The 27168-nt window shown below is 48.2% G+C and overlaps 11 protein-coding genes across 11 annotated transcripts; 5 read left to right on the top strand and 6 right to left on the bottom strand.

The window, feature by feature from the left end:
• Window positions 1-358: 358 nt before the first annotated feature.
• N7516_010950 (uncharacterized protein) lies at window positions 359-1245 on the bottom strand (the record flags this gene model as incomplete). Its single annotated transcript, XM_057223668.1, has 4 exons — window positions 359-521; window positions 577-654; window positions 718-1028; window positions 1099-1245. 4 exons carry the CDS (start codon window positions 1243-1245, stop codon window positions 359-361), a joined length of 699 nt encoding a protein of 232 aa, XP_057068808.1.
• A 625-nt stretch (window positions 1246-1870) lies between these two features.
• Window positions 1871-2609, top strand: N7516_010949 (uncharacterized protein; the record flags this gene model as incomplete). The annotated part of the gene is made up of 3 exons (XM_057223667.1): window positions 1871-2045; window positions 2098-2158; window positions 2204-2609. The coding sequence occupies 3 exons, from the start codon at window positions 1871-1873 to the stop codon at window positions 2607-2609; spliced, it is 642 nt and encodes a 213-aa protein (XP_057068807.1).
• Window positions 2610-3983: 1374 nt separating this feature from the next.
• N7516_010948 (uncharacterized protein) lies at window positions 3984-6077 on the top strand (the record flags this gene model as incomplete). Its single annotated transcript, XM_057223666.1, has 4 exons — window positions 3984-4364; window positions 4424-5361; window positions 5415-5733; window positions 5787-6077. 4 exons carry the CDS (start codon window positions 3984-3986, stop codon window positions 6075-6077), a joined length of 1929 nt encoding a protein of 642 aa, XP_057068806.1.
• A 938-nt stretch (window positions 6078-7015) lies between these two features.
• N7516_010947 (DUF2985 domain-containing protein) lies at window positions 7016-7849 on the top strand (the record flags this gene model as incomplete). Its single annotated transcript, XM_057223665.1, has 1 exon — window positions 7016-7849. One exon carries the CDS (start codon window positions 7016-7018, stop codon window positions 7847-7849), a length of 834 nt encoding a protein of 277 aa, XP_057068805.1.
• Window positions 7850-7935: 86 nt separating this feature from the next.
• On the top strand, window positions 7936-8139 carry N7516_010946 (uncharacterized protein; the record flags this gene model as incomplete). The annotated part of the gene is made up of 1 exon (XM_057223664.1): window positions 7936-8139. One exon carries the CDS (start codon window positions 7936-7938, stop codon window positions 8137-8139), a length of 204 nt encoding a protein of 67 aa, XP_057068804.1.
• Window positions 8140-8343: 204 nt separating this feature from the next.
• Window positions 8344-11285, bottom strand: N7516_010945 (glycosyltransferase; the record flags this gene model as incomplete). The annotated part of the gene is made up of 8 exons (XM_057223663.1): window positions 8344-8564; window positions 8623-8696; window positions 8726-9247; window positions 9340-9690; window positions 9762-10140; window positions 10204-10364; window positions 10434-11109; window positions 11171-11285. 8 exons carry the CDS (start codon window positions 11283-11285, stop codon window positions 8344-8346), a joined length of 2499 nt encoding a protein of 832 aa, XP_057068803.1.
• Window positions 11286-12716: 1431 nt separating this feature from the next.
• Window positions 12717-14477, bottom strand: N7516_010944 (uncharacterized protein; the record flags this gene model as incomplete). Its single annotated transcript, XM_057223662.1, has 1 exon — window positions 12717-14477. The coding sequence occupies one exon, from the start codon at window positions 14475-14477 to the stop codon at window positions 12717-12719; it is 1761 nt and encodes a 586-aa protein (XP_057068802.1).
• Window positions 14478-15804: 1327 nt separating this feature from the next.
• On the bottom strand, window positions 15805-18290 carry N7516_010943 (putative ATP-dependent RNA helicase (Hrh1); the record flags this gene model as incomplete). Its single annotated transcript, XM_057223661.1, has 3 exons — window positions 15805-16143; window positions 16201-18198; window positions 18228-18290. The coding sequence occupies 3 exons, from the start codon at window positions 18288-18290 to the stop codon at window positions 15805-15807; spliced, it is 2400 nt and encodes a 799-aa protein (XP_057068801.1).
• Window positions 18291-19685: 1395 nt separating this feature from the next.
• N7516_010942 (Zn(II)2Cys6 transcription factor) lies at window positions 19686-22039 on the bottom strand (the record flags this gene model as incomplete). Its single annotated transcript, XM_057223660.1, has 4 exons — window positions 19686-20921; window positions 20967-21512; window positions 21555-21582; window positions 21654-22039. The coding sequence occupies 4 exons, from the start codon at window positions 22037-22039 to the stop codon at window positions 19686-19688; spliced, it is 2196 nt and encodes a 731-aa protein (XP_057068800.1).
• Window positions 22040-22385: 346 nt separating this feature from the next.
• Window positions 22386-24335, top strand: N7516_010941 (putative MFS aflatoxin efflux pump; the record flags this gene model as incomplete). The annotated part of the gene is made up of 5 exons (XM_057223659.1): window positions 22386-22634; window positions 22699-22959; window positions 23015-23350; window positions 23398-23578; window positions 23632-24335. The coding sequence occupies 5 exons, from the start codon at window positions 22386-22388 to the stop codon at window positions 24333-24335; spliced, it is 1731 nt and encodes a 576-aa protein (XP_057068799.1).
• A 553-nt stretch (window positions 24336-24888) lies between these two features.
• Window positions 24889-26556, bottom strand: N7516_010940 (putative F-box protein (Pof7); the record flags this gene model as incomplete). The annotated part of the gene is made up of 3 exons (XM_057223658.1): window positions 24889-26118; window positions 26175-26480; window positions 26506-26556. The coding sequence occupies 3 exons, from the start codon at window positions 26554-26556 to the stop codon at window positions 24889-24891; spliced, it is 1587 nt and encodes a 528-aa protein (XP_057068798.1).
• Between the last annotated feature and the right edge of the window lie 612 nt (window positions 26557-27168).

Raw genomic sequence — 27168 nt, 5'->3', positions numbered from 1 at the left:
CTTTCTGTTTACTTCTTCATGCTTACATGTTGGGATCGACTGCCAGATACATGTAGTCTCCTCTCCCTCTTCTTCTTCTTTTCCCCTTCTTTGTAATCCATCATTATCATTAATTACCAGCAGTTAGCAAAAATACAGTTGCATTGCTGACCTCTCTTCTCCGGGCTTCCCAAGAGTATGATTTAGCACTTAAAGTACTACTAATATAAGGATGGAAATTTACACTGCAGAGAACTTATCGACGCTCTAGCGATTAAAAAGCTACTCATCCATTCAGATTGAAAGAATTCAGAATTGAAAGTATTGAGGAACGATGACCTGTTCTCAGAAGCAACCAGCCAAGCTTGGAATCAACAAATCAAAGTTTCCACCCCGCCATATTTTCTGTGTAGTCTATTCTCCACTTGAAGTTTTTCTGAGGGGGCCTAGCAAGATCAAAATCTGGCAACCATGCTTTAAGCGGTTTACGAGATTGATTATTGGGCTGGAAATGCGTCGAATCCCGGAACCCAACGAAATAACTATAGCGAGACGTTAGTTGAACACCCACGGTTATAAGAGGGATCAGAGGCATACAGAGAACCGGTATTATTATCCCAGATCATGCTGGCAGGGCTAGGCCTGAAGGGGAAATATCCCATTTCCCAAATCGTACTAATGATGATATCATTAGCCTTTTAAGGGGACCCGATAGTAGTTGGAATATTGTTGACTCACGGAAACTCTTGAAGGAAGGCCTCTCGGACACGCTTTCGTTCATCAGATGGCATATCCCAGTACACAAAGGCATATCTGGGACACCCTAGGCATTTCCCAGGAACCTTCTCCCACACAATCCATGTTACATGTCCACCAGGAACTGGTCCTTCGATCAACTGAGTGCGCCTTTTGTATGCTAGCAGTTTAGGCGTATTTCTCGAGTGCTTAGCAGTGAGGTATTTGTACGCATCCAGCTCCGGGGGGGGTGAATTTTGTTGCGTCTCGGGCGAGGGTAGCTTTGTCCGCGTGCTCATAGCCGACATGTGGAACTTGAACGTAAATACGTATAAAGCCTTCTTGTCCATTGCTTGCATTGTGGCATTGGAACTGAGCACATACGTAAGAGTTAAACCTCCTCTCATCAGATTGGTAGCTATGGGTATTGACCGGTTTGCCGATTACCCATCGCGAGGGGGTGGGCTTGTCGAGGGAGACTTCGTCGCCTTCGTTGAGCCGGCTAGGGAGCCAGGATCGCGGGAAGTCCATGATCCGTTCCATGAAAGGCACAAGTGCAAAAATTCTAAAATTCTGAACAGGGGAAAAGAGAGTTGAAAAGGATAGAAGTTTGGAAGAGAAAGATGGAGAGAAAGATGGAGAGTTGGAAGTGAAATCAAAGTTTGGTCTTTGGTCACATGCGATGTGTATGTAAATATGTAGTAACGAAAGGAACTAGCAAACAAATCAATTTTCATTTTCACCTTAGCACTTAGCACATCCAACCACTATCCATCAAGGTCCGTTTGGGGTGTTTAGATTGCACTAAGATGAAGACATCTTGCCTTGTAAGCCAGCTGTGAACGACAATGAAGAGACGCATTCTAGTTCCACGGAAGATGGGATATCACTCAGCAATTCTTACTTGCCTCCATCCAAGTTGAATCTGTGACATTGGTCCTAAGCCTTGATGAAGTTCACATTTGATCAAGCAGAGAATGTCCCAAGTCCACCTTTCCCGGGATATTTCAACATTGGAAGGTCATGTGGATGATTCAGCGCCTCATGAATATTCACCCACATCATGCTTTCCAGGCCAAGCTTACAATCAGCCCATATCACACACATCGGATAAGTTAACATGCATTTATAGATGTCATTCCGCTCTACAATTATTATGTCATTGCCTCTCTTTCGTATCATCAGCACCCTGGGCGTGGCAGCCACCCAAGCGGCAACCCTGTCCAAATGCTCGCCGTTCCACCTCCCCAAACCCGAGCTACTTGGACCTTCTATCCTCGAGGTTCAAGCCGATGAAGTCCACAACCATTCAGCCGTCAGTCTTGGCCCAGGTTGGTTCCAATGAGGGAAAGAAGTACAGAATCAGTTCTTGTAACATCACAGTTACATACACTCATCCTGGTTGGAACGACACAATCAACACTCAGGTCTGGCTACCATTCGGGTGTTGGAATTTGCCATTCCAAGCCTTGGGTGGTGGAGGTTAAAGGGGCTTTGACGCTACTTACCTCACATACGCCGTCGCCCAAGGTTTCGCAACTACCTCCACCGATGGAGGTCACGACACGGGAGCCGAAGCTGTTCCAACCGATCTCACGTGGTCTCTGAAGAGCAAAAATAACCTCGACTGGCACCTATTCGAAGACTATGCATCCAAGGCCACCAATGACATAGGGGTGATTGGAAAGGAGATTACCAAGTCGTATTACAAGAAAGCTGCCAAATATTCCTATTTCGCCGGATGCTCTGGCGGTGGAAGACAAGGTCTAATGATGGCGCAAGACTATCCGGATGTCTTCGACGGCACCACTCGAGACTTGTGCCCGTATCCCCTCCGTCAGAAGTTTATTGGCGGTGATCCGAGGAACGCCACATCTTTCACCTACGCTAAATAGATCGCTATACCATTGTTGTCAAATCAAATGCGCTTCTTCAGAAAGTCTCATGGTCAGATTTTCACAATTGGCAAATACGCCTGTCATATAACGCATAGATTGCCGTACTACTTTCGACTTCATTGAAGTGTGGGCCTGTTAATAGGGGCCTCTTGCCATTATCACCATCTTTTCCCGTTTTCTCTATTTTGCCCTTTCCGTGTATCATCTTTATTTTCTTTCATTATTATCCACTGTGTCCTTATATCTCTTTGTACTGGCAATGTCTCGGATTCAAACGTTCTTTGATGGACGTTTGTTCATGCATCCTTTCTGCCTCAGGCAGAACAGGCCTTTACTACTTTTCTTTCCTTCTCTTTCTCCGAGTTAACAGCTCAATGCAACCAAGAATTCCTTTCCCATCTTGTCTCTGATACAAATTTCCCTAAAGCTCTACGATATTTAAACAATGCGTGGATTATAACCGAGATTGGGCCCAGATATACATATATATGTATGAAACAGTTCGCAGGTGTGGAAGACCACTCCTCTATATGAATGCGACACAGGCTGGCCCAGAATAATTTTATGGAACAAGTGGGTGCACCCACCTTGATGGCTTTGAAATTATTCGAAATCGTACTCTCTTCCAAAGTCTCAACTTAAAAAAGATATGAACCCATCGGCGAGCGTACTCGTATAGAGATCCTATAGTAGTCGCCCCACTGTCCGTGCATCCAAAAATTCACGGCGATGATTGGTTTGTCGTTTAGGTACGGTGACCCACATATTTACATTTCTAGGGATTGTGATCCACTCGACCCAAGCAAACGTGGTATTCTCAATTTCGTACAAGAATTACAGCACTTTTACAAATACGCAGTTCTTTAAAATACAATACTTGCTAGTTGTGTATAATATTAACCAGACTGAGAGATCGTATAAGCTCGTATACTCTCGTATAATCTCGTATAACGGTAATTATAGAGGCAGTAGCGTTTTTTTTAGAACAAGCTTGACCTTTATCAGCCGACTTTAAACAGCGATCAGATTATTGGGTAAATTTAACCTACTGCTATCCTAACTTTACCAATAGTTAATTACCTTTCTCTTGTACACCCTCGTTCACTGCACATAGTTCCAACTGAATAAGGTGAGTGAGGTTGATATCGGCATATTTGCGGATCTTTTCAAACAACCTAAACTTGGAGGTTATGATACAACTTTCTAAATTGACTCTTGCTAATATGTCGTTTCTATTGACAGATATTCTGTCCTTAGACAAACCAGTGTTATTTGAGGTATTGCAATCTGCTTCCTCCCTGCGATTTGTGCCTGGCTCCAACTCATTCGTTAACTAAGTAGTGCATGGGTTCATGAAGCGCGACCAACGATATGAGTAAACTTCATCTGCACGTCGACGGACAAACATTCCGAGACCCCCTGAATCGAGAAATCATCTTGCGTGGAATAAATGTGGCAGGTGACGCTAAATATCCGAAAACCCCGGACCTCAGATCGCACAACCTTCAGCAGTTCTTCGACGAAGACGTATCATTCGTGGGAAGGCCGTTCTCCCTCGAAGATGCCGACATACATTTCCAACGTCTCCGAAAATGGGGATACAACACCATTCGATATATCTTCACTTGGGAGGCAATTGAACACGCTGGTCCTAGGATCTACGACGAGCATTGGATCGAATTCACCATTGGAATTCTTCGTATCGCCAAGCAATATAATTTCTACATTTTCATGGATCCACATCAAGACGTAGTAAGTCTGGTCTTGAGTGGTCTCTTGTCGTCTATGATGTCTAAGCTTACTATTCGAAGTGGTCCAGATTATCAGGAGGATCGGGAGCACCTACATGGACGCTCTATGCTGCAGGACTAAATCCGAAGAGTTTCAAAAATACACAGGCAGCCCTCGTTCACAACACCTGGGACAATCCCGCAGAGTTCCCAAAGATGCTTTGGTGTACGAACTACACTAGGCTGGCCTGCCAGACGATGTTTACTCTGTTTTGGGCAGGTCGGGATTTCGCACCGAAAGCGATCATTGACGGTGTGAATATCCAGGATTATTTACAAAGCCATTTCATTGCAGCATGTGAATACCTGGCGCAGAGAATCCAAAACGCCGGTGATCTGGAAGGAGATGTGGTTATCGGATGGGAAAGCATAAACGAACCCCATAAAGGCCTGATCGGAACTCAAGATATTTCCTCAATCCCGTCGGAGCAGCATCTCCAGCTCGGGACATCTCCAACTGCATTTCAGGCTATGCTCATTGGCTCCGGACGGCCATGTGATATAAAGGCTTGGTCTTTCGGGAGATTTGGTCCATACCAATCCGGAACTGAGGTTATAGATCCTAAGGGCGAACAGGCGTGGCTGTCTGCAGAATACGACGACAATCGATATGGCTGGCACCGCGATCCGGGCTGGAAACTCGGTGAATGTCTCTGGGCGCAACATGGAGTCTGGGATTCATCCAAAAGCAGACCGACCCTTCTACAAAAGGACTACTTTTCAAGAAATCCACAGACTGGCGAGATTCTTGACTACGAAGGGTTTACAAACACTTACTTTCTGAACCACTACCGAGCATACAAGGATGCTATTCGCAGCGTGTGTGGAACTACTATTATGTTTTGCCAACCACCAGTCATGGAGTTACCACCGACCCTCAAGGGGACCACGGATGATGATCCGAACATGGTTCACGCTGCTCACTTCTATGATGGTCTGACTCTTTTAACCAAGCATTGGTTAGTACGCAAAGCTCCCATGTCATTCATGATAATGATATTAATCCTAATAGGAATCGGCTCTACAACTTGGATATCATCGGGTTGCTTCGGGGCAAGTATCTTGCGCCAGTTTTCGCAATCAAAATCGGCGAGAAATCAATTCGAAAGAGCCTACGTCGTCAACTCAAGTTTCTGCGCGATGAAAGTCTACAACATATGGGTAATCATCCCCTACTCTTCAGCGAGATCGGGATTCCATATGACATGGATGATAAACATGCCTATAAGACTGGAGACTACAGTAGCCAGGTCCGTGCAATGGATGCAAACCATTTTGCATTAGAAGGTAGCAAGGCCAACGGGTTTGCTTTGTGGGTTTATGTGGCAGAGGTATGGATACGGGTCTGGCGTTTACAGACATAACCTTGACTAACTCTCGCTAGAACGATCATAAATGGGGTGATCAGTGGAATGGGGAGGATCTTTCCATATACTCACGGAATGACTTGAAATCGCCAATCCCAACTTCATCTCATTCAACGAGGTCTGATTCCACAGTGTGCTCTAAAGATCATCTCATCAACGTTGAAGAGGAGAAACCTAGCTCGCTCAAGAGTTTCAAACCCCCTGTACCTCGGCGGATTTCTCCAAGGCTACCATGCAGCCGCAACGGAGCCAAAGGGCAGTGGAAGCATGTCTTCGGCCTACTCCAATCTACACGAATGGGCGATTAGAAAGTCACACTTTTGATTTGAAGAAGTGTACGTTCACCATGAGATTGATTTCAAGTCAACCCGCGCTCGAAATACCGAGTGAAATATATCTCCCTGAGCTCCATTTTCCACTGGGAGACACGTCGGTTGAGGTAAGTGGAGGAAAATGGGAAATCTACTCTCGGGAATTTCATACAGTCAAGCTTCAATATCTACGATGGTGGCATGGCAAAGGGGCGGTGGACATCACGATCCGGAGAAAGAAACGCAGGAGCACGTCACAGGAATATGTCGCTCTGCAAAAACTTCACAAGAGTCGATGCATGATGATGTGAGGTCAAGTTCTGCGCTATGTACAGTATTCTCATTTGTATTATAGTGACTATTCAAGTGGTTTCCACCCGACATTGACCCCAGGAGAGTTGAATACATGGATGAGTGACATATTAGTCTAGTCCGTGCTATAGCATCCATGGAGTATATTCATATATACTAACTCGCTCAACAAAGGGAGAGTTGAATTGTATCAAGGCTCGATAATTTGAAAGTATCAAGGTACCAACAAATATTATTCAGTGGCAAATTGTCATTCACATATCGAGGGTGCCTAGAATAGCTATGAGTTCCAAGACTGAAATTGATACGCGTAACGGTATGTTCATGGTAACGCTGGAACCTTGAAAATTACCGAAAACAATACAAAAACCCTTAGCTCCACTTTTACCCACTTGGTGACCCAAAGATTGCAGCGTTACTTAGAATAACCTTAAGAGTCCCCGGTCCTTTTTTGGGCCACATAAGAATGGTTTTCCCACAAGCCCCTAGATAATTTCAATTTCTCAATCATTGCAGTTATACTATATAGATTTTACTATCAGATTTCTGAAGAACATCATCACTTTCAACCCTATCTACAAACCAGGCGACGCTTCGACACATTCGACTGACAAAATACGGCTATGGACCAGACCATAACCCAAGGGCAACCGGCCCAACCAGAAACCGAAGATCTCCTCGCCTCGAATACCACAATGCCATCGTTCCGGGCAACAGGACGGATACTACGCTCAGCCTCGGTCAGTACTGTCACGAGACTGCTCGACTACAATCCCTCCGGTGGAATGTGGCAGGCGACCGGCACAGCTATCGCGCACGCCCCAAATGTGACGGATCTGAGATCATCCAACGATGTTTTCTTTGACGTACACGGTCGAGGTGTAAGACGAGCCAGCACGCAAGATTCTGTCAGCGGAGCGGTAGTCCGGAGAGCGACGGCGCCTACGATAGAACTGGGAGCCTTCCAGGAAGAGAAGAGCATAGCTGCACCGGTCGAAAGCCTACCTGAATTTCAACCCAATCACAGCAGAAGTAATCAAGACACCATTGCTTCCAAGGTGTCTTGGGGCACAGCCTTCAAGAAAGCTGCCCTTGCAGCATGGAGATTCATTCTTACACCCACAGGCTTTTTCATCTTAATTTATGGTCTCAACGTTATCGCCTGGGGTGCTATGTTATTTTTCCTCTTATTGGGCGTTGGCTCCATGAGTAAAGAACGCAAAGAAATATGGATTGAAATTGATTCTCAAATTCTCAATGGGTTATTCTGCCTAACCTCCTGGGGGCTGGCGCCGTGGCGGATTCGCGACACATATTGGCTGCTGATGTGGCACTTTGGCTCAGCCAACACATCCAAGAAATCAATAATGCATCTGGCAAAGCGGAACTCGAGTTGGTATAGAATGCGAGATTCTGAGGAGTCAGGTGGTGACGAAATGGGGCCCCGGAGACCCTGACTGGCAAGGTTGCTCCACCTACCAAAACATGGAAAATGGACTTTGTCGTGATAAATATGTTGTTGAATAGTTTGTTCCAAGTTGGAATGGCCACATTCATGTGGGAGTACGACCGCCATACTCGTCCGGCGTTCGGAGTTGCCCTTTTCATTGGTCTAGGCTGTTTCAGTTCGCTTCTCGCAGGATTAACGTCATGGTGGGAGGGGCGAAAGGTCAAACGCATCGAGGGTGCTTTCTTTGAAGCGACACCAGATAATGAGAAGCAGGAACCCATAGAGATAATAGCCTAATGTATAGTATTGGAGTAGCTGAAAAGTCTCGGCATATATCGATACGAAAGTGATTTAGTATAACAGTTAAGACAGTGTTTAGTAGTCCACCTATCAAGGTTGACATTGGCCATTAGGTGTATTTACCCAAACACTTCTTACTATAAGGGGGCAAAACTAGGAACGAATGTTATATTTGCAAATTTCTCTATCACATCGAGTATATTATACATAATCACTGTCATCATCGAGCTCACTTTTGGTCATAGCCATGAATTTTTCGATGACCTTCTGGTCTTCCAATCCTCTCACTCTCTCTTGCCGAACCGCATCTTCTCCCTCTAGGTGAAGAGCCGCCAAAATGAGGTTCCGTGTGCTCTTATGAAATGCCGCATAAATGGACTGTTTAATACCTTGGCTGGGATAGGCAACAAGGCCAACGGATCCTTTAGTTGGTAAGTCAGTGAAAATGGAACCTGTCGAAAATAGAAGGTAAATTCTTACCATGCACCATTTTGGCCATTACGCCGAAGGTGCCTTTGAACAAGCCGCCCGCAAATCCTGCGACTCCTCCGTCTCTAGCACCTTTATATGGTTGATAGATCACATCAGCCACAGCTCCCCCATGCCAACGCCAAAGCTTTTAACGCCTGCGACTGCCCCAGACTTCCAATCTTTGACGTTTCCATATTCGGGAATTTTGTCTCCATATAGACCAGGGAGCACACGAAAGCCTTCAGCTGCGGCCAAAGGAATATCGACCATACATCCAGAGGCAATCTTTCCTAGGAATTTCCCGGAAGCATGAGTCGATGCTGAAGCCATCGCAGCTCCTCTGCCTCTTTTCTTAGGCTGCACCTCCCTGCTTGCTGTGAAATCACTCTTCGATTGGCCTTTGCGAATTGATGATCCACTTCCTCCTGGTGGCAGCAGTTCGGAAGGAGTGTCTTCTGAACTGGCTGATAATGGAAGAGGAGAGGTGCGACCATCCTGGTATACCTTGTATGGCTTATAGAAGATATCTCCACCTGCTTTGAGCATATCAAACGTGAATCCCATTCCAGCAGAAGAAATACTAGTCACAGGGTCCCATCGCGTGTTCTCGATGATGATGGGATTTGGCTGGTACCTTGCATTCACAATGGGTTAGTCAAAGGTTCGCCTAACACCGGTGTTGGAACGCATGGTGGATAGGGTTAAAGTGGGAAGGTTCAAACTCACGGTTTCAGCCTTTTGATATCCAACAAATTCTTGTCAACAAGAATCTCCGCAGCAACTTTCGACAAGCGAAATCTTTTCTTGCCGAGACGATATCTCCAGACGGCCGGGAATTTTGGTAGTAGGTCACATTCAACTAGACCTTTGGGTAAATTCCGATGGAACGATTCCACGGCTGTTTGCACTCCTTTTTCCTTCTCCATTTTGGCGGCAATACCCTGTGCGGAGCGCACTGCCTCTGGGGTCAAACAAAACCGCACTGCGTGAGCTAATGCGTCGACGTTCAGTAGTTTGTATGGAATAGGGTCTGGTCCTGCACCGGCCGCGGAAACCATTTTTCCCCAAAACGGTTGGCTATAAATAGGTCAGAAAAGATTCCACAATGCTACCGGGGAATTCAAGTGAAAGTAAAGCTTGTCACTCACTCTCCAAAGAATGGCACAATGATAGTGGGCTTGCCATTTCGTAGCCCACATGCCGTTGTACCAGCACCTCCATGGTGAACAACCGCACTGACACGCTCAAATAGCCATTCGTGCGGGCAATCGCCTATAAATAGAACGTCACTCCGGTTTAGTTCTCTCAAGTCTTCCCCTCCTAGCTTGCTCCAACCGCGTGAAATGATTGCCCGAACACCGGTTTCCTGAATCGTCTGGAGAATGGTTTTTGTTATCTGTGCCGGATCTTCAAGGACAATGCTACCGAATCCGAAATAGACCGGAGGCGGCCCGGCGTTGAGGAATTCTGCAATCTCCGCAGGAGGTTGATAATTTGGTGGATCGCGGAAGAAGAATCCACACACGTCTATTTATGGGAATTAGTCAACGACTTCAACGGGTTCATTCTGCGAAAGGGATCATTTCTCACCAAAATTATGAGGCCAGTCATTAGGTTTGGGAACTAGGCCAGGGGACCAGCAATATGTATAGGGAACATTCAGTTTAGTTAAAATGAAAGGGCCATCTGAAAGAGAAATAGGCTCGAGCTCGAGCTCATGTTTCCGCCAATCGTTGATGACGCCGCCGAGACTTTTTAAATAGAAGATAGGTTAGCCATTGGCGTAGCACACACGTTTTAATTAAATGGACGTTACGTACCCCTGCCATGATAGCCAGTCCACGACACCATATGAAACGCGATTGAGCCACGCTTGATCGGCGGGAATATTTTTCAAATTGGCCAACGGGTGCGGAAATGCCGTTGTTGGGCTCCATGGCATTGTAAACATCAAGTGAAGTGGAATGCCTAGGGCTTGGGCGCAGTGGACGTGCGCGAAGCTCGGAGGGTTGGCAATAATGGCATTGGCCACGAAGGGGGAATTGGTGATAAGGTCGGGCATCAGACATGATTGCCAACAACCATGGAGAATTTCCGCCATCATTAGTTGCTTCTTTTGAATATCTCCCTCGCGAACACTGTCTAAGCTTGGGACCAACCCGGGATTCTTGACCATGTATGACATCAGGTCGGCCGGATCACCGCCGATGGGGTAGAACTCCAAGCCTGCTTCGAGAATAAACTGCTCAAAGACATTATGTGTTGCAATACGCACTCGGTGGCCCATATTCTGTAGCTCCGTTCCAAGTGCAACAAATGGTTGGACGTCTCCTCTACTGCCCACGATTTGAATCACAATATTCAGAGGGAACTTGAATGTCGATACCCCTTCCGAATATGACGGTGGGGATACACTCTGACGGACAGCATTAGGCAATAGCCTAGAAAGAGATCTGCAGAGCCGAGAACTAGCATCCACGACAACACGGCCGTCCTCTATAACAAATCAGATTTGCTTTACCGAGGTAGAACCGTGTGATAAGTTGACATAACATACCGTTGACGGAGATACCTTGAGCTTCACTCAAATTTTGCGGAATTGCCTCGTACGGGGGTGGGGGGTGCTCGTTGGGCTGGTCGTGTGGCGTCATTTCAGCATCTTTGGAATACATTTTGGAATGTTCCATAATTCACACACAATTTATGAATATATCGAGACAACGAAAAAATGGAAATAAAAACCAAGACGATACTGTTGGAATGATCTTTAAAAGAGGAAAACTTCCCATCAACAACTCTGTAAAGGTCGGAACAACCTTATATCAAGATCCGCTAAATTGAGCCCCTATGCCCCACCAGGCCCTTGAAGGTTAAATTTGGAATACGAGTACGGATGGATACGTATTAATGTATTCAAAGTTACTCCGGTATGTATCCTTGATGTATTTGGTGTAAACTTACCAATTATTTAAATAGTCTACGGGCTCCTGAGAAGGTTCAATACTCTAGATAATTAGAAGTCAAAGCCTACAATCTCTTATGTTCTGAACTAAAACCGACGAGTCTCAGTATGTGCCGTATATTACACATAAGCGTACCGTCAGAACGGTGTAATGAATAATTACAATTCCGACGATAACCCAAATTAGAGCCACTAGTGGGAGCCAAGTGGGTCCGGCCTATACGCGTATCCAAGTTTGGAATCAGCACTAAAGGAGCAAAACGACATGGTTGTATGTAGCCAATAGGTACTAGCCGTGCCAAGCGCCCAACACCCGGTAAGTGTGTTGGGCGGCTACCCAAGGACCTACCTAGCTATACTAAGGTAGATCATCCATGTCGCCAATATTGTCTTCCACTCGTGCCTTTCTATATTATTAGATCGTCGGATATTGCTTTAACATGCAGACCTAACGTTCAAGGTGGTTTTGCCATCAGCAACGCAAGTTTTTCCTGCCCTATATCCTAACCTCATAGTTGCTTATTTTAGGCACCAGCTGATAATTATGATACGACGCTTAGATGCAAAATCCAAACTATGTGGACCTAATTTCAGGTATATACGAAGTACGAAGGCAACATGATTATATAGATGTGGACCCCGTTGAAACAAGCAGAGAAAGAAAATGAGATTTTTTTACAAAACAAGATCTGGGTAGCCTGGTGTGACAGTAAAGGGAGTTTATAAATGGTGGAGAGAATTCACCTCATTTGATATGTTGTTGTTATTTGAATCTGTGGAATTTATACACATTGCTAGAATATGCGGAGTAAGGTAGCTTGTAGTACCCACTACTCAAACCTAACACATGTATCCCAACAGTATATCTTTTAAGCGAGATGTATAGGTAAAGACAAGGTTATATGTTGTATGTTCGAGTTTCAATATATGAAGAGAAGAGACCGAGAATAACAAACCCCGACACCATAATCCACAGATATATAAAAAAATAAGCCATGAAACCAAAGAATTGCTAGTTCGTTGAATGATCATGGAACAGTATGCAGCCCATATATAGCAAGCGATACCCAAAATAACATTGCCACCTACCCACTCCAATGAATGCATCATGTGCTCTGCAAGTACGCAAGTATGAAAGTGTTCAGACCTCACCCCAAGCGCCGAGCCCAGCTCCAACACCAATAGCACTGTTGGTTTCGCTCCCGCCAATATCCCAGTAGTTCCTGCTAGAACTTGTCATCGTCCGCCGACTGGAAATAACTGAGAGTTTGGCGCTCTGGCTGGCGCAACTGGAGGCAGGTCGCCGGGGATGCGGTCGTAGGAGTGGTGAGGAGACACCCGCTGGATTTGATACACCGGAGAATTGTGATGTGCGACGGGTCTGGGTTTGGGACCGGGAGTGGGCTCGCGCTACGAGAGGGTGATGTTGCCGGATGATGGCTGCTCGGCGGGATGCATCTTGCCGCGGGCGAGGTGGGGTTGGTGTGTGCGTTTCGTTGGTCATGTAACCTCGGCGGCTGAAGCGATTGCGGAGATAGCGGAATACCATCATTACATCAAGTCCACTTTCCCAGTACTCCGATTCATGTTGGAGTTTTGTTGATTCGGGGAGTTGGTCAGACCGCTTCGGGTCTTCATCTTCAATGCCCCACTGTGCTTCGTGCTCTCGATTTGCGTCTCTGAGTGTGGGAATGAAGTGCGGGGATGGCATGGAATCGCCAGTTGTATCGGCGGTAATTGATACGGTGGACTCGGCGCGTTTCTGAGAGATGCCGCTTTCCGCTAGGCGGTTTAGAGACATCCCCGCATATTCGGCGGATATATCTTTAGTCATTTGGTAATATGTTGTAAATGCACCGGGGTGTTCGCAAAGTTGATGGACAAGGATCCCGAGCTCATGGGCGATCGTCTGGAGCACCTTTGTCTGCCACAGTGGTGAATCGCTAAACTCTGGCTCCGGTTCACGAGCCAGTACCGTTTCCATGTCTAGTGGATCTTCCTGGGTATGAGGTTGCGCGTCCAGCGGCAACGACTCACCGAAGATCACGGAGAGTAAGGAATCATCAATCCCGATCAGGTCACGGATCACCGTTCGTGTGACACGGCGCCAGAAAGACTCTTCGTCCTCCGAGACATCCCTCGACAGTGATATATCCCGTGATAGGACCTCGGGCACACGAGATTGAGAGCTTCGATCAACAGATCGATGGAAGCTCGATCGGCTGGCCAGACTAGACCGCCTCTGTCGGGTTTCCCGTTCGATCTCCTGCAACAGAGCCCGGCTCTGGTCCATACGCCATTCTTCGATTCGCTGCCACCGTTCTCGCTCGACGTTCGCCTCGCCCTCCTCGATGCTATCCAAATGCCTCTGCACACTTGAGTTACGGCGATGTTGGAGATGGCCATATGAGGGCCGCTGGGGGTTGTATTGCTCGTGCTGCCACAGCTGTTCCTGCACAGCCTGACTCGAGGCCTGGAAACCCCCTAGCCCGTCATGGGCAGGGAGCATCGCCGGTGGCCCCTGATCAAACCGTGTTGGGGGAGCCGGGCCCAGCTCGGGTGCTCGAAAGGCGTGCAGTCCATCGTCTAGGCTGTCCAGTTCGGTTCCATCTTCGTCCAGTTGGTCGTCGAGGGCATTTTCGTCATCGGCTTCACCCTCAACGCCAGATCCGGACTGGGTTGCAGCGAAGGAACCGAAGTCACTCAGCCGAGAAGGAGCAACAGTCTGCGTGCGATCGGTTGAAGTCGTGTGCGTCCGAGCGGTCGGGGAGAATAGGACCCATTGTGCGGTGTCGTCATCGCGCTGTTCCGGCGAGGAGGAGGGGATGTTGAGGGTCGGTGGTTGAGGGGTGGAATAGGAGGTTCTCCGGCGAGGAACGTGTGTTGGGACCTGGAAGGCCATCTTGTTGATGTGGTTGTAGCTGAAGCCGATAGGTGATAGGATAGGATAGGCACGATAAGCGTGTTTAATGGTGGATCCAGAGATCAGGAGAGTCAAGGCTGTTCAAGTGGGGAATAATAGCATTAGAGGATATAAGGGAGATTGGTATAAGTATTGAAAGTAATATTGGGAATAGTATTGGGAATAGTAGAAAGGGACCAAGTCCATAAAATAAAGAAAAGGACAAGAGTGGTGATGTCGATGGGGAGATTAGCTGAGATTAGCTGATAAGATCCCAAAAGGAATGATGCAACTGGTATCAGAATGGTGAGACCACCTTTCAAGTCGATTGATCCCTTGCTTTTTCTATTTCTCTTTTCTTTTTTTCTCTTTTTATTCATTCCCAAGAGGGCTATCTCCCTACTGTACGTACAACGTATGGCTTGAAGCCCATAATCTTGAATTCCTCATCAGCTGACAGACGGTCACCGGGATCGACACAGTGACGTGTGAACTTGCCATCACATTTGGCTATTAGCAGCTAACAAGATGGGTCTTTCGAAGAAAAGCTACTACACCGTACTTTGACATCAGCCTTGAAAGCATGCCATCGCCAAGAACACCACCATGTTATCGTGCTTTGGCTTGCACACTAAATGATACCCCTCACCTGGACAGTTACCCCTGTACGGAGTACTTTGAGACAGATAGCAACCCGCCAACATGGGGGGCATGTTCGGCTAAAGTTGCGACTCGAATCACTCAGAGGAGTGACAATTAACGATCCCAAGGGACAATATACTCGAATGTCGAAGATAAACGGATCAAAGGAAACCCTCGGGTTGGGCTTGGCAGATATATAAGGAGATGGGGACCGCGGTGATTGGTTGATTGCAATACAGAGTCTCGTTCAGGTACCTAGCTCGAAATTCTGTTCAGCCGTGGCTTTTTCTTTAAGCAAAACGGCTGCTTGGTTGTCTTGTTCGCAGGGTCTGATGCTGAAGTAGAGTGAGTAATTTCCAGCTTGGTTGCAGATCTGCAGATCAACCAGAAGGTAAACTCGACACGACTACGACATTTGGATGATGGCAGCCACATAGTTTAGCCTGGTATTTCTCATATCCATAATAGTACACATCGACGGCTGTCTTGTTTTGCTAGAAACTGGCCTCTTTCCCCACGTTCTCAATCACGGTTGAACCCCAAACTGCCTGACATTTAAGGTGTCATGAGATATTTTTAGATTTTTGCCAAGAGAGATATACAGAGAAGTGAAAGATGTCAAACTGGTATCATAGCTCACGGGGTATTTATTAGTCTACTAGAATGTAGCATCTCGAGCCGACGATCAATCCTTCCCAGCCAAAGCCTCTCCCACCCAATCCATCTGCACAGCACTAACTCCGCGCGCATAACTGCGGTTGGTGAACACAAATTCGTTGTACATAATCGCCTCGAGCTTCTTGCCGTAAAGCACACTCGACGGGTGAATGGCGACAGTTTGGTTTCCGACAATCGTACGATAGCTGCCATCGGGCACGAGGCGAGCCGTATTGGTGGCGAATCCAGCTAGGAAACTTCGGAGAATGAGGATGGGTGAGGGGTCATGTAATATGGTATAGTTCAAGGATTCATTGGTGAGTAGCTTGGCCTGTCGACATTGGGTGCGAAGTTGTTTGCGGACGTCCTAGTGATGTTTTGTTAGTTTGCGGTGGCTGGCGTTCGGGAATTATCTACTACTTACCATGACGGATTGCATCGCCCGGTGTGATACCAGGTGTCGCTCTGCCCATGCCTTACGATCGGCCTGTTCCGAGGCATACACACGCACAGTCATCAGCATTGTAAGGTGGTCACCATCGCGTCGGTATAAATCGCGACGGGCGGCTTCTGCTGCTTCCTTCTTCTCTTCTGAGGTGGTGTTCAGGAAAATATTCTCCACACTCAGACATGAGATAATATCAATCACATCTAGCAAGCACCCATGTCCGTTCTCGGCAGCTTCCAACAGCACACGACCTAGAGTTGGAGTCAAGGGCAGCTTGGCAATGTGTAGGCCGACAGCGCTGATCTTTCCATCATCTTCAAGGGCATTAATGTTCAATAGCTGCAGAAGAGCTTTCTCAAGTGCTTCCCGTGGTGGGCGGGTCAAGAATGGGAATCCAACAATGTCATCAACACCACGCGCCTTCATGTTCAGCAGGGCTTGGCTCAGATCACAACGCAGAATCTCGGGGGTGTTGGTCTCATCCAAGGCTAGATAGTCTTTCTCTGTGTATAGCCGGAAACATTGGCCAGGAGCCTCACGACCGGCTCGGCCCTTTCGCTGGATCGCAGCTGACTTGGAGATAGGCTTGACTAGGAGCGAGTCAAGACCTAGGCGAGTACGGAATTGCTTGACCTTTGCCTTGCCGCAGTCAATCACGTGCCTTACGCCAGACACAGTAACGGAAGTCTCGGCAATATTAGTGGACAGAACAACCTTGCGCGTTCGTGGTGGAGCGGGGGCGAAGACGCGTTGCTGGGCAGCCTGTGGCAGTGCGGCGAACAGAGGTAGGACCAGAATTTTAGGAAGCGATGGGTCCATGCTCATGGCATACTCATTCACCAGGTGTTCCAAGGCCTCGACGGTTTCCTGACCAGTGAGGAAGACCAGGATGTCACCCGGCATTGGTTCCTTCTGGTGGATCTGGAAGATAATTTTGAGCGCTGCGTCCACGAAGTCATGTACTGGCGCGGGCGAGTAGATAGTCTTGACAGCGAATTGTCGACCCTTAATGCGGCAGACTGAGATATCCTTTGAACTCGAAGTATCCATTTTATCGTCGTCGGCCTCAGCCGCTTCGATAGCCTTTTGTTGTGCCTCCGGCTTTTTCAATCCTTGATGGAAGAAATCCGTTAAACTCTCCATATCAGCCGTAGCACTCATGACAATGACCTTGAGCGGCACACCACCCCGGCCCTCCTTCTTGCCGGATACAAGATTGCGCAGGAATCCAAGTGTCAGATCCACATTGATGCCTCGTTCGTGGACCTCATCGACAACAATAGCGCTGTACTTGGTCAAGTTCGGGTCGTGCAACATCTCCTGGAGCAGCATTCCCTCAGTCAAGAACTTGACCCGCGTACTGGGAGACGTAGAGGTATCAAATCGCACTGAGTAGCCGACCTTGCTAGCAGGCGAATGCGATCCAAGCGGTGTACCCATCTCCTCAGCCACACGGCGGGCCAGCGAAATGGCAGCGACTCGACGCGGCTGGGTGATAGCGATACATCCTCCAACTATTTTCTTTTCCGTCTTTCCATCCCGTGTGATTTGCGTAGGTACGGGCCGACACCAGAATTCGTCTACCAGGAACTGCGGGATCTGCGTACTCTTTCCGCTACCAGTCTCACCGACCAAAAGCATCACATCTTGTTCGCGTAGCAGATCGCGGATCAAATCGGCATTTTCGAATACGGGGAGCTTTCGTCGCGTCTCGAGGAGGGCTTTGGCCTTTTCTCGTAAGGGTGTGAAATTGGTTTTGGTATCGGTGAAGGGTCTCGACTTTGATTTCGGGTATGATTTTGGTGCTGATGTGCCATTGCTTTGAGATGCGGTCTCGGGTTGCTTTTTTGGCACACGGGCTGCTTGATCTATCTCCTTCGCAGGTGCAGGGACTGCCCTCGGTTCATCTTGTTCGGCGGATTTAGAGGCTGCGGGCTCATCGAGCTTTCGCTTCTTGTTTCTCTTTTTCTTGCGCTCTGGTTCTTCTGTGGGTTGGGGGATACTTTGCGCTTCACGACCTTCTCATCGTCCGAGTCTGCGAACACGGTACGGACCTTTTCCGGCATTTTGAGTTGTGGCACGGAAGAATGGTGAGCAGGGACGAAGCTCAAATCTGAAAAATTCGCCTTATCGATAATCCGATAAGAACATCCTTATCAGCATCAACAACACTCCTCGGGCACGTCTACAGATAGTCAGCCCCTATGAGTATATTTGGATTGTTCATTTTTTTGGGTAATATCGTCACATGGTGCAGAAAGCCACACTACATATCTACAACACACAAAGAATAAGTGAAGATATTATGAAGTAGCTTGCTACTGGATGAAATTTGATCTTCGATATCAATTGTATCATCCGGTGACCGTAGCTCGCGCTTCTGCAAAAATCCGTTTTATTTCTTCATCTTGCGTTTCTTCTCGCATTTTCCACTCCGCTGACTGTATCCGGGGTTTGCTCGGCTCGAATTCAGCTTCCATCCAGCCACCCAAATATAATTTCCAGCGGCCCGACTCCATTCTGACGGGATACATATACTCCGGTTTAACTTGATACGCAACTCCCTTGCTGTATAACAACCCGATATAATTTCGTAGAGCCCACTGCATTTCGAGCACTAAATTGTGATCCAAGGCCCGGTCTTTAACACGGAGTAATAGCGGTACCCAGCGGAGGCGCGGCGATTTAATCCGAAAGACTTTACCGCTGGAGTTGGGTTCTGAGACGCGAGGGTGGTCAATTAATCTAGAAGGAATTTGGCGGAGAGTTCTTAATATATGATATTCGCGAAGGGAGTCATCGTCGCCAAACTAAAGACAATCGCCGTGGTTAATTATTGTAGCGGAACTCTTCAAGAGCCGAAGGAGACAAACTTGGCGATGAACAATTTTCCAGTATGACCTAGCAAGGTTTGTAGTGTTTGAAATGGTAAGCATATCGCTAATTCCTCCATGATGGGCGCGTTTGGCTGTATTCCGGTGACCGCGACTTAGTCCCGGTTGCTTCTTAAGTCCCATAGGCGAAGGTTTCCTCTCTGATCCGGCCAGGTGAGCCGATGCGGTGACCTGTCCTGAGCCGATTCCATTGCAAGGAAGCTGCAAAATGGGTTGGAGCGAGAAAAAAAAAGAGAAGGGCTCTAGTGTTGCAACGGAAGGGTCGTCTTCTGGGAGATTCTGTTGATTTGTTTACATAGGTACCGTCTGTAGATTACGTCATCAACAGACTGGGCCAAACATTTGCTAGGGCATGGTTACTACCTTCGCACATGTTGCGACATCAGCCGCCACCTAGGTATAACTCCTCGCTTAGCTCACCATGACCCCGCTACTCATGAACCTGACTGAGGGAGCAGCTTACAGGTCACCTGAGTCCGAGAAATCATTGCCGAACAACGATCTAAAAGAGAAGTCGTAACATCCATCGCCCCTGATAGATGGTTGTCTTCCGCCTGAAGAGCACTTTCACCCGCGCCATGCATGCAACGTGTTCCACTCCATCGTATTCAAAAGAAACTGATTTGTATCCACGTCCATGGAGCTCAGCCCAGGCATGTCGGGATATCCCCAGGGTTCCAAACTTGTGGGCGCCTGATCTCCAGCACCATAAGCCATTCCTATCACATTGGAATCCACCTGAATAGGCATGGACAGGTTGTCTGCATTGAGATGAGAGGTGCCACCAGGCTGCGCCGTGTCTGCATCTTGTCCAAATTTCGACATCATATGCATCAGTTTGTTCCGGATATCCGACACAATCCGCGGTGGAATTAGGGGCATCTCTTCCTGTTTGGCTGCCTGTTCACGTGCCTCCCAAGACTGAAGCACAATCCGAGAGAAGACGATAAATAAGGGACGTTCGTCATCCTTGGCATCCATCATGCGGACCTCGTAGTTGTTGCTCATCACCTCCCACGCCTGGTCTGTATGCTCCTCGACGGGCCTCCTCTTCAAATCTTGCAGTAGGTGGATGTATGCGGGGAAGGGGAAATGGAAGTGAATAAGCCATAGATATCCTTTCGTGAGAGGCGACGTCATAAGGTTGGTATCACATTCCAGCATGCGTAGCGCGTGTGATATGCCGACGTTACGCTGTGAATTTGTCTGCAACACAGCAGTAGCCGAGCATTGGGAGTAGTATTGCAAAAGACGATTTTTGGCGAGATATCCTCGCATTGTCCAGATTGTTATGAAGTGCAGTGGGTTCCCTGGATTGCAGGAAACTAAGTATTTCTCCTCTATCGTCTTCTCCAGCACCAGGAGCTGCTCCGCCTCGTCTACGGTTGTAGATCGAGGGGCTATAGTGTTCAAAAAGGGATTGGTGAGATCGAGATGGAAGGCACTGTGACGAACAAAATCGGAGAGCTCACAACGCACAACAGCGAAGAGCATCTCTGTCGGCCTGTTATTTGATGCGGGTGCGGGTTTAATATCTGGCTGAAGCTCGAAATCACTCACGTTGAGTGGAACGCGGCAGTCCCAGGTAGGGGCTAGCGACACTGTCTTATAGTCGGACATTTCGCAGATACGAGTATCGAAGATGATGAGCGACCACCAAAGTCTTCGACGCATCTCAGCTTCTAGAGCGGAACATTTACCGTACGTTGACTCATCGTGAATACCTATACGCTGACCGATTCGAATAGCAACACTAAGCATTGATGACAGAGATGCAGGATCCGTGTCAGGTCTGATGGACACCTACAAAAATCAGTGACAGTAGATAAATCGACTCGAAACACCTACTAGGTACAGATATAATGCGGTCAATGACTCCCGTTCACTGGAGCCTAGAATAGAACAACCTCGTAACGCTTGTTGACATGCAGACTGATACACTGTCAAGAGATCCTTTTTGGGAGATCCAAAGAAGGCGCTGCATTGATCTTCTGTGAGGCTTAGGGTAGAGACACAGTAGATACTGAACATCAAGGCCTCCAATGTGGGATTGACGTTGGCGATATCACTAGCAGCATCGATGATACGTGTTTGAAGGGTGGGTGTATGCGTTACTTTGAGAAGAGGGTTGACGTTATCCAAGTAGATCTGCCAGAGCCTGAAGATCTGTACCTGAGTCGGATGAAAAGTAGAAAGGTCATCGACATTCCCTACCGGTGAACCGAATAAAAGATGGTCGTTAGTTTTATCTTGAAACATATGGTTCCATGCCTTCCTGATCACGGCGTGGCGCATATCATCGTTGTCGTGTAGGAACCCGTTGTCGATTTCGTCGGCTTCGCCATCTTCGCCGTCATTACCGTCATCATCCTTGGAATGTATAGTCTTTCCCAACTGTGAGTAAGCGTCATAAATCATTCGTAGAGTCCGTCATACCTTTTGACTCATGGCATGCCATATATCGCTACTGCATGATTAGTCATCCCGGGTAATGCCCAGGCGTGTTCAGCAAATGAACAAGAGAGAACCTCGTACAATGATTTAGACTTGACTGTCTTCTTTTCTCTTAATAGGCCAGAATTCGTATCAGAAACAGTGCTTTCCGGCTGGCCACCCTCTGGAATTCCATCTCGCTCATCCTGGCTGGGAGACCTACGGTCTCTAGTAGGCGTGTGGAGAGGGTCGAACTTGATGTTATGCTGGCGCAGCAGGCTCTCATAGTGGCGCAGGCGCGCCAACAGGTCTCTCTCAGCAAACCTCCGGCGTCGCTGGCGGGTTGATTGCTCGCACTGTTCGCCGGCACGCACACAGTTGACGCAAGGGAATGTGCGATCACACTTGATCTTGCGTTGCTGACACAACACGCAGGCCAGCACGCGCCGGGACTTGATATGTTCAGATGGAGAGATTGGTGTCGCCATGGCATGGGACTATTGATTCTATTCCGGCAGCAACGTTGTTTCTAGAACCCGGACCCCAAAACCCGCCTGGGTTGAGGGAAGAAGGCAATCCAAGGGTCTCGGGGAAGTCGGGCTTTATAAGGTCCGAAATCAATGGCGTTTGCTAACCCTCGCACTTTCTAATCCCCGACCATCGTGTTGACCATCTTGCAAAATGCGAAATCACCAACCATGTTTTTCCCCCTGTCCCACAATAAATATGGAGGATATCCTAATTTATTCATTTTGGTCTGGACTATTACCACTCCAGCATTAAGAATTCATCGATCGTGTCTGACTTAGTGGATCTATGAATACCTCAATCGCCATGCCTCCATCACGGACTTTAACCTCTGAGACTACAAAATTAGTTACCGTAGACGCTACCCAGTTGATAAAGCAACATAGTGAGGCGGCTACTGATGAATCTGTCAAAGACGAAGCACCAGCCAAAGCTGGATCCCCTCCAGGTCCTCCGGGCCCCGAGAATCAGTCTACCCTTAGGGTTGTCTGTCTAATTGTATCAGCTTTTGTCGCCATGTTCTTGGTCGCGCTAGACAGAACAATCATCTCGACGGTATGTGTATCATATACATTGGATCCAGCCCAATTGCATCGCTAATTTATAGGAAAATTGTTAGGCAATACCCAAAATCACTGATGAATTCAACTCCTTCGACGACGTTGGCTGGTACGGAAGTGCCTACTTGTTGACATGCTGCGCATTCCAATTGTTGTTCGGCAAGCTCTACAAACTCTTATCCGTGCGAATCGTCTTCCTTGCTAGTATTCTAGTTTTTGAGGTTGCCTCTGCTATCTGTGGAGCGGCTCCGAATTCAGTCGCCTTTATAATCGGAAGAGCGATCTGTGGAGTCGGCGCTGCTGGTATCCTGGCTGGCACTGTAATTTAACTCCATTACCCTGCCTTGGGGGCTAATTGCTGACAGATGGACTCAGATAATGTGTATCATTCATTCCGTGCCTCTCCAGAAACGTCCACAAATCCAGGGACTTTTCGGCGCCCTTTTCGGCATTGCCTCTGTCGTTGGTCCCTTGGTTGGCGGCGCCTTTGTATCGAACGTGACATGGAGATGGTGCTTCTTTATAAATCTGCCAATTGGTGGCGCAGCCATGGTTTTCATTGCTTTCTGCCTCAAGATTCCCAAGCAAGATACTGCAAAGGTATCCTGGAGGGAGAAGCTGCTACAACTGGACTTCTTCGGCACTACACTTCTGGTGGCTGGAGTTGTCTGTCTCATATTGGCGCTCCAGTGGGGAGGCCAGGCATATGCTGTAAGTCATGTGGGCCTTTATTTTCGATCACAGCTAACATTTTGTAGTGGAGCAGCGGTCGCGTCGTGACTTGCCTCGTTCTCATGGCCGTCTTCCTTCCATCTTTTGTCGCTGTCCAAGTCTTCCTTCCAAAGACAGCAACACTCCCGCTGCGCATCTTTTCACAGCGCAGCATCATTTCAGGCTTCTGGCAGACACTCTGCATCGGCTCTGGAAACTATATCTTTGGTATACGCACCCAACCACCAAGAATTATAGTCCTTTACTGACGCCAATCACAGTGTACTTCCTCCCAATCTGGTTCCAATCCATCAAGGGCAGTTCGGCCGTGGAATCTGGCATCCGTCTGCTACCCATGATGATATCGATGGTCGTCGGCTCAATCGGTGGTGGAATTACAAACTCCAAGATCGGATTCTACAACCCACTAGCGATTATCGGATCCTGCATCATGTCCGTCGGAGCTGGTCTCCTCACCACGTTCCAGGTCGACACAAGCGAGGGGAAGTGGATCGGCTATCAGATCGTCTACGGGATCGGCCTGGGCTTATGTTTCCAGGTCCCCAATCTTGCTGCGCAGACCGTCCTTCCGAAGTCCGACGTGCCATCTGGGCTAGCACTGATGCTTTTCGGTCAGATGATTGGGGCAGCCGTCTTTGTGTCAGTTGGGGAGAATATCTTGGCTAATCAGCTCGTGAAGAGACTTTCCGGGCTGCCGGGGTTCAACTCCAACCTTGTCACCTCTGGGGGTGTCACAGGGCTGCTGGATACAATGCCGGCGGGTCTGCACAACACGGTTCTTCATTCTTACAATGACGCCCTGCGGAAGGTGTTTCAGGTTGGCATGGTTCTTTCTTGTTTGACTGTACTCGGTGCGGTTACTCTGGAGTGGAAGAGTGTCAAAACGGGACAGCCGAAGCCCGATGCGGAGAATAAGGGCCAGAGTGGAGAGGAAAGCAGTGCAAAAGCGCTGGAGGGCAAATAGACTGAACGAAGGGGACATTATCTTCTCTGGCTGGTTAAGTTTAGATTGAGATAGGCCATATATAATCCTCCAAGTCCTCGCTTAACTAACTAGCTCAATAGTTAAGTGGACTTGTTATGCATTTAGTGATCCTTAGCCAAGCCCAGACATATTTGCCTAAGACACTAAGACTATATAAACCCTATAACTAAATCTTTTAGAATTAAATCTATGTAAACACCACTGTTGGTCTCAGTGCGGGGCCCCACGGGAGATAAGGTTCTGATAATCCTTATTTAAACTTTGGGTAAAATGGGTACGCCCATGGGTAATTTAACCTGCGCGGGTTACCTGTGTCGGTCCTTCAAGACAAAGCCTGGCCTCACCCGCGTTTTGGCGAGGCCAACGTAAGAGAAATGAATTTAACATCCTGATCCCATTGAATTCAATATAGCTGAACTTTTATAAGGGAATAAATGGGGAATCCAAATACTGATATCAGCACCGAAAGACAGCCCACCTCATTTCTTTATGTATCTAACAAATCATTCATGTAAAAGTCATCAATCATATATCAATCCAAGCCCCAACCACGTACGCGGCGGAACACAAATGCTCGGTCATTTCGAAGACCAAACTCTCCCCAGTCATCCGTCAGTCTGTTGTAACTCCAGAAGCCCTTCCAGGCGAGTTTAGTGTTTTTGGATGGGTTAGGAGGAGCTGGCCCGACTTGAGCGGATTTGGGTACGGTCGAGGAACGTAGCGATAGATGCATCGTGTAAACGTACTTAGGATCTACACCCTCTGTTTCAATGATGAGATCCCGCTCATCCGAAAGAAGCGATTTCTGATCGGATGCTAGGTCCGGCTTCCAGGCTGCCGCGGGGATTTCGGGAGTTTCGGATGTGTCAACGGGCGAGGCCAAATGCCACCGGCCTCGAAGGCCGTGCTTCAGTGTATTCATGGCGATGGGTGGTACGGCATCCGTAACACCAGAGATGGTATGGCCCGCATCAGAGGGACGTCGTTGATGTTTTCGATGTGCTGGGGTGCGCGCCGACATTACATTCTCTTTGCTGATGTGGGGGACCACATCGACTGGCTCGGTTGAAGTGAGCAGTGAGATTACCGAGCCATCCGGGTAGAACCGCAGATAGCGGTAGTAAGTCACGATATGGATTGGACTGTTCCACGACAGATTCGAGTATGCAGATGCTGCACCAGCCCGAGTGTAGTTGACTGTACTAATGTAGATTCCCGTGAACCGAATTCGAGGAAGGGACTGGAACACTTGGCTCCATGAAGACAGCGGCGAGGGAATTTCCACAGGCCCATCCTTGGGAAACGGAGTGTATCGCGGCGCAAGCGTGTAGATCGGTTCCCCATGCAGGTCGCATGCAAAGTCATAATGCATTCCCTCGAAGCCGAATACTCGATCTTGACAGATTCGTCTCCAGATATGCTGCTCGTGGGCGAAATGGTACGCCATCCGCTTGCAGACCAGTGCCATCCGACCGAAGGCCGATGGGTCATCCATCGCCACATGTCGCAGGATCTCCACCAGAACTTCCGACGGTATGGTGGCAATTGGACAAGGCGGCGGTGGTGTGTTTTCGACGATAGGGTCCAGTTGTGAAATCGGGAGGTGTGCAAACGATGCGATGAGCTCAGGTGTCGGGAGGATCGGTATATCTGCGGGCTGTTGGGTCCCGGCGATAGGGCCAGTAGGCGCGGGCAGATTCGGCCTTTTCCATACATGGGCATAGTGCTTATTCCGGTAGGACTTATCGACCGAGGAATCTAGCTAAACGGAAATCAGTATTCGGACCGCAAATGCCATTTGAAGCGATGAAAACTCACCCGATATGCCTTTCGGTAATGCGACAGACTATCTCCCAAGTTTCCTTCAGCCTCCTTCTGGACCGCTCGTTCAAAGTGCTCCAGTGCAGAGGTGGGTTCTGCTACCTCTCGACGTGAGAAGTCATCTTCGGGTGGCTCCACGCTCAGCTCCCCAACTTGTTGGGCCAACTCATCGGGGTCAAAGGAAGCTAGCGGGGGGCCCTCCTCCTCAATCTCTTTCCGGTGAGATGCCTCATGGCGTGTGGGCGGAAGACGAGCGGAAGGCGGGGCAGTGGGAGTCGGAATTGCAGGAGCAGGGGGGGGCAGCTTTGGGTCTTGATCGACGAGTGACCTCCTCGCGCCACTGTTGACGGAACGATTCGAGCTCGTCGTTATCATCCATGGCGTGGTAGTAGGACGTTCTCCCAATGCCTGGATGTCCAAGGGTGTCTCCAAGATGACACACGCCGATCTCGGGCAGGCTTGGCATCCCCCCAGGGTCCACTTCTCTCTTCTTTTCTCTCCTCTTTTCTCTCCTTGAGTTGAACAGAATTCCTTTGCAATACCAACCAGGCTTAAATTGGACTTTTACTAAAATGGCAGAGTGAATCGGTTTATTGGCTAGTTTTCCCTCCATATATCCTCCGTTAATCCACCGGTAGTCTCATTTTGTTCACTTGCTTGCCCTCGAGAACACACCATGTAAATATGAGTTCCATCCTTCGCCATGCGCGAATATAATAATCGGGCTATATTCTGCTCTTCAGCAGTGGTGCCAACTGGTTGGGTGGTATGGGTGCCTCCCCGGCGATGTCTCCAAAAGAACGAATGTATGGGTTGTGGGAACTCTGGTGTTTGAGAGGACAGTGAATGTATCGTGAATGTATTTATTGTGTATACCGCAAGACCTACAGTCACGTCTTGCGAGATTGGGGTATTTATCTTCAGAAGATGAAGTGGAGTGAGAATGAACAAGTAACTTATACTAACACTTCGACATAGAGATCAACCATTT

Source organism: Penicillium verrucosum, assembly GCF_028828655.1.
Source record: "Penicillium verrucosum strain IBT 35672 chromosome Unknown utg000005l_segment0_segment0, whole genome shotgun sequence".
Lineage (NCBI taxonomy): Eukaryota > Fungi > Ascomycota > Eurotiomycetes > Eurotiales > Aspergillaceae > Penicillium > Penicillium verrucosum.
Note: the sequence above shows the minus strand (reverse complement) of the source record. Positions and strands in the feature narration are given on the sequence as shown.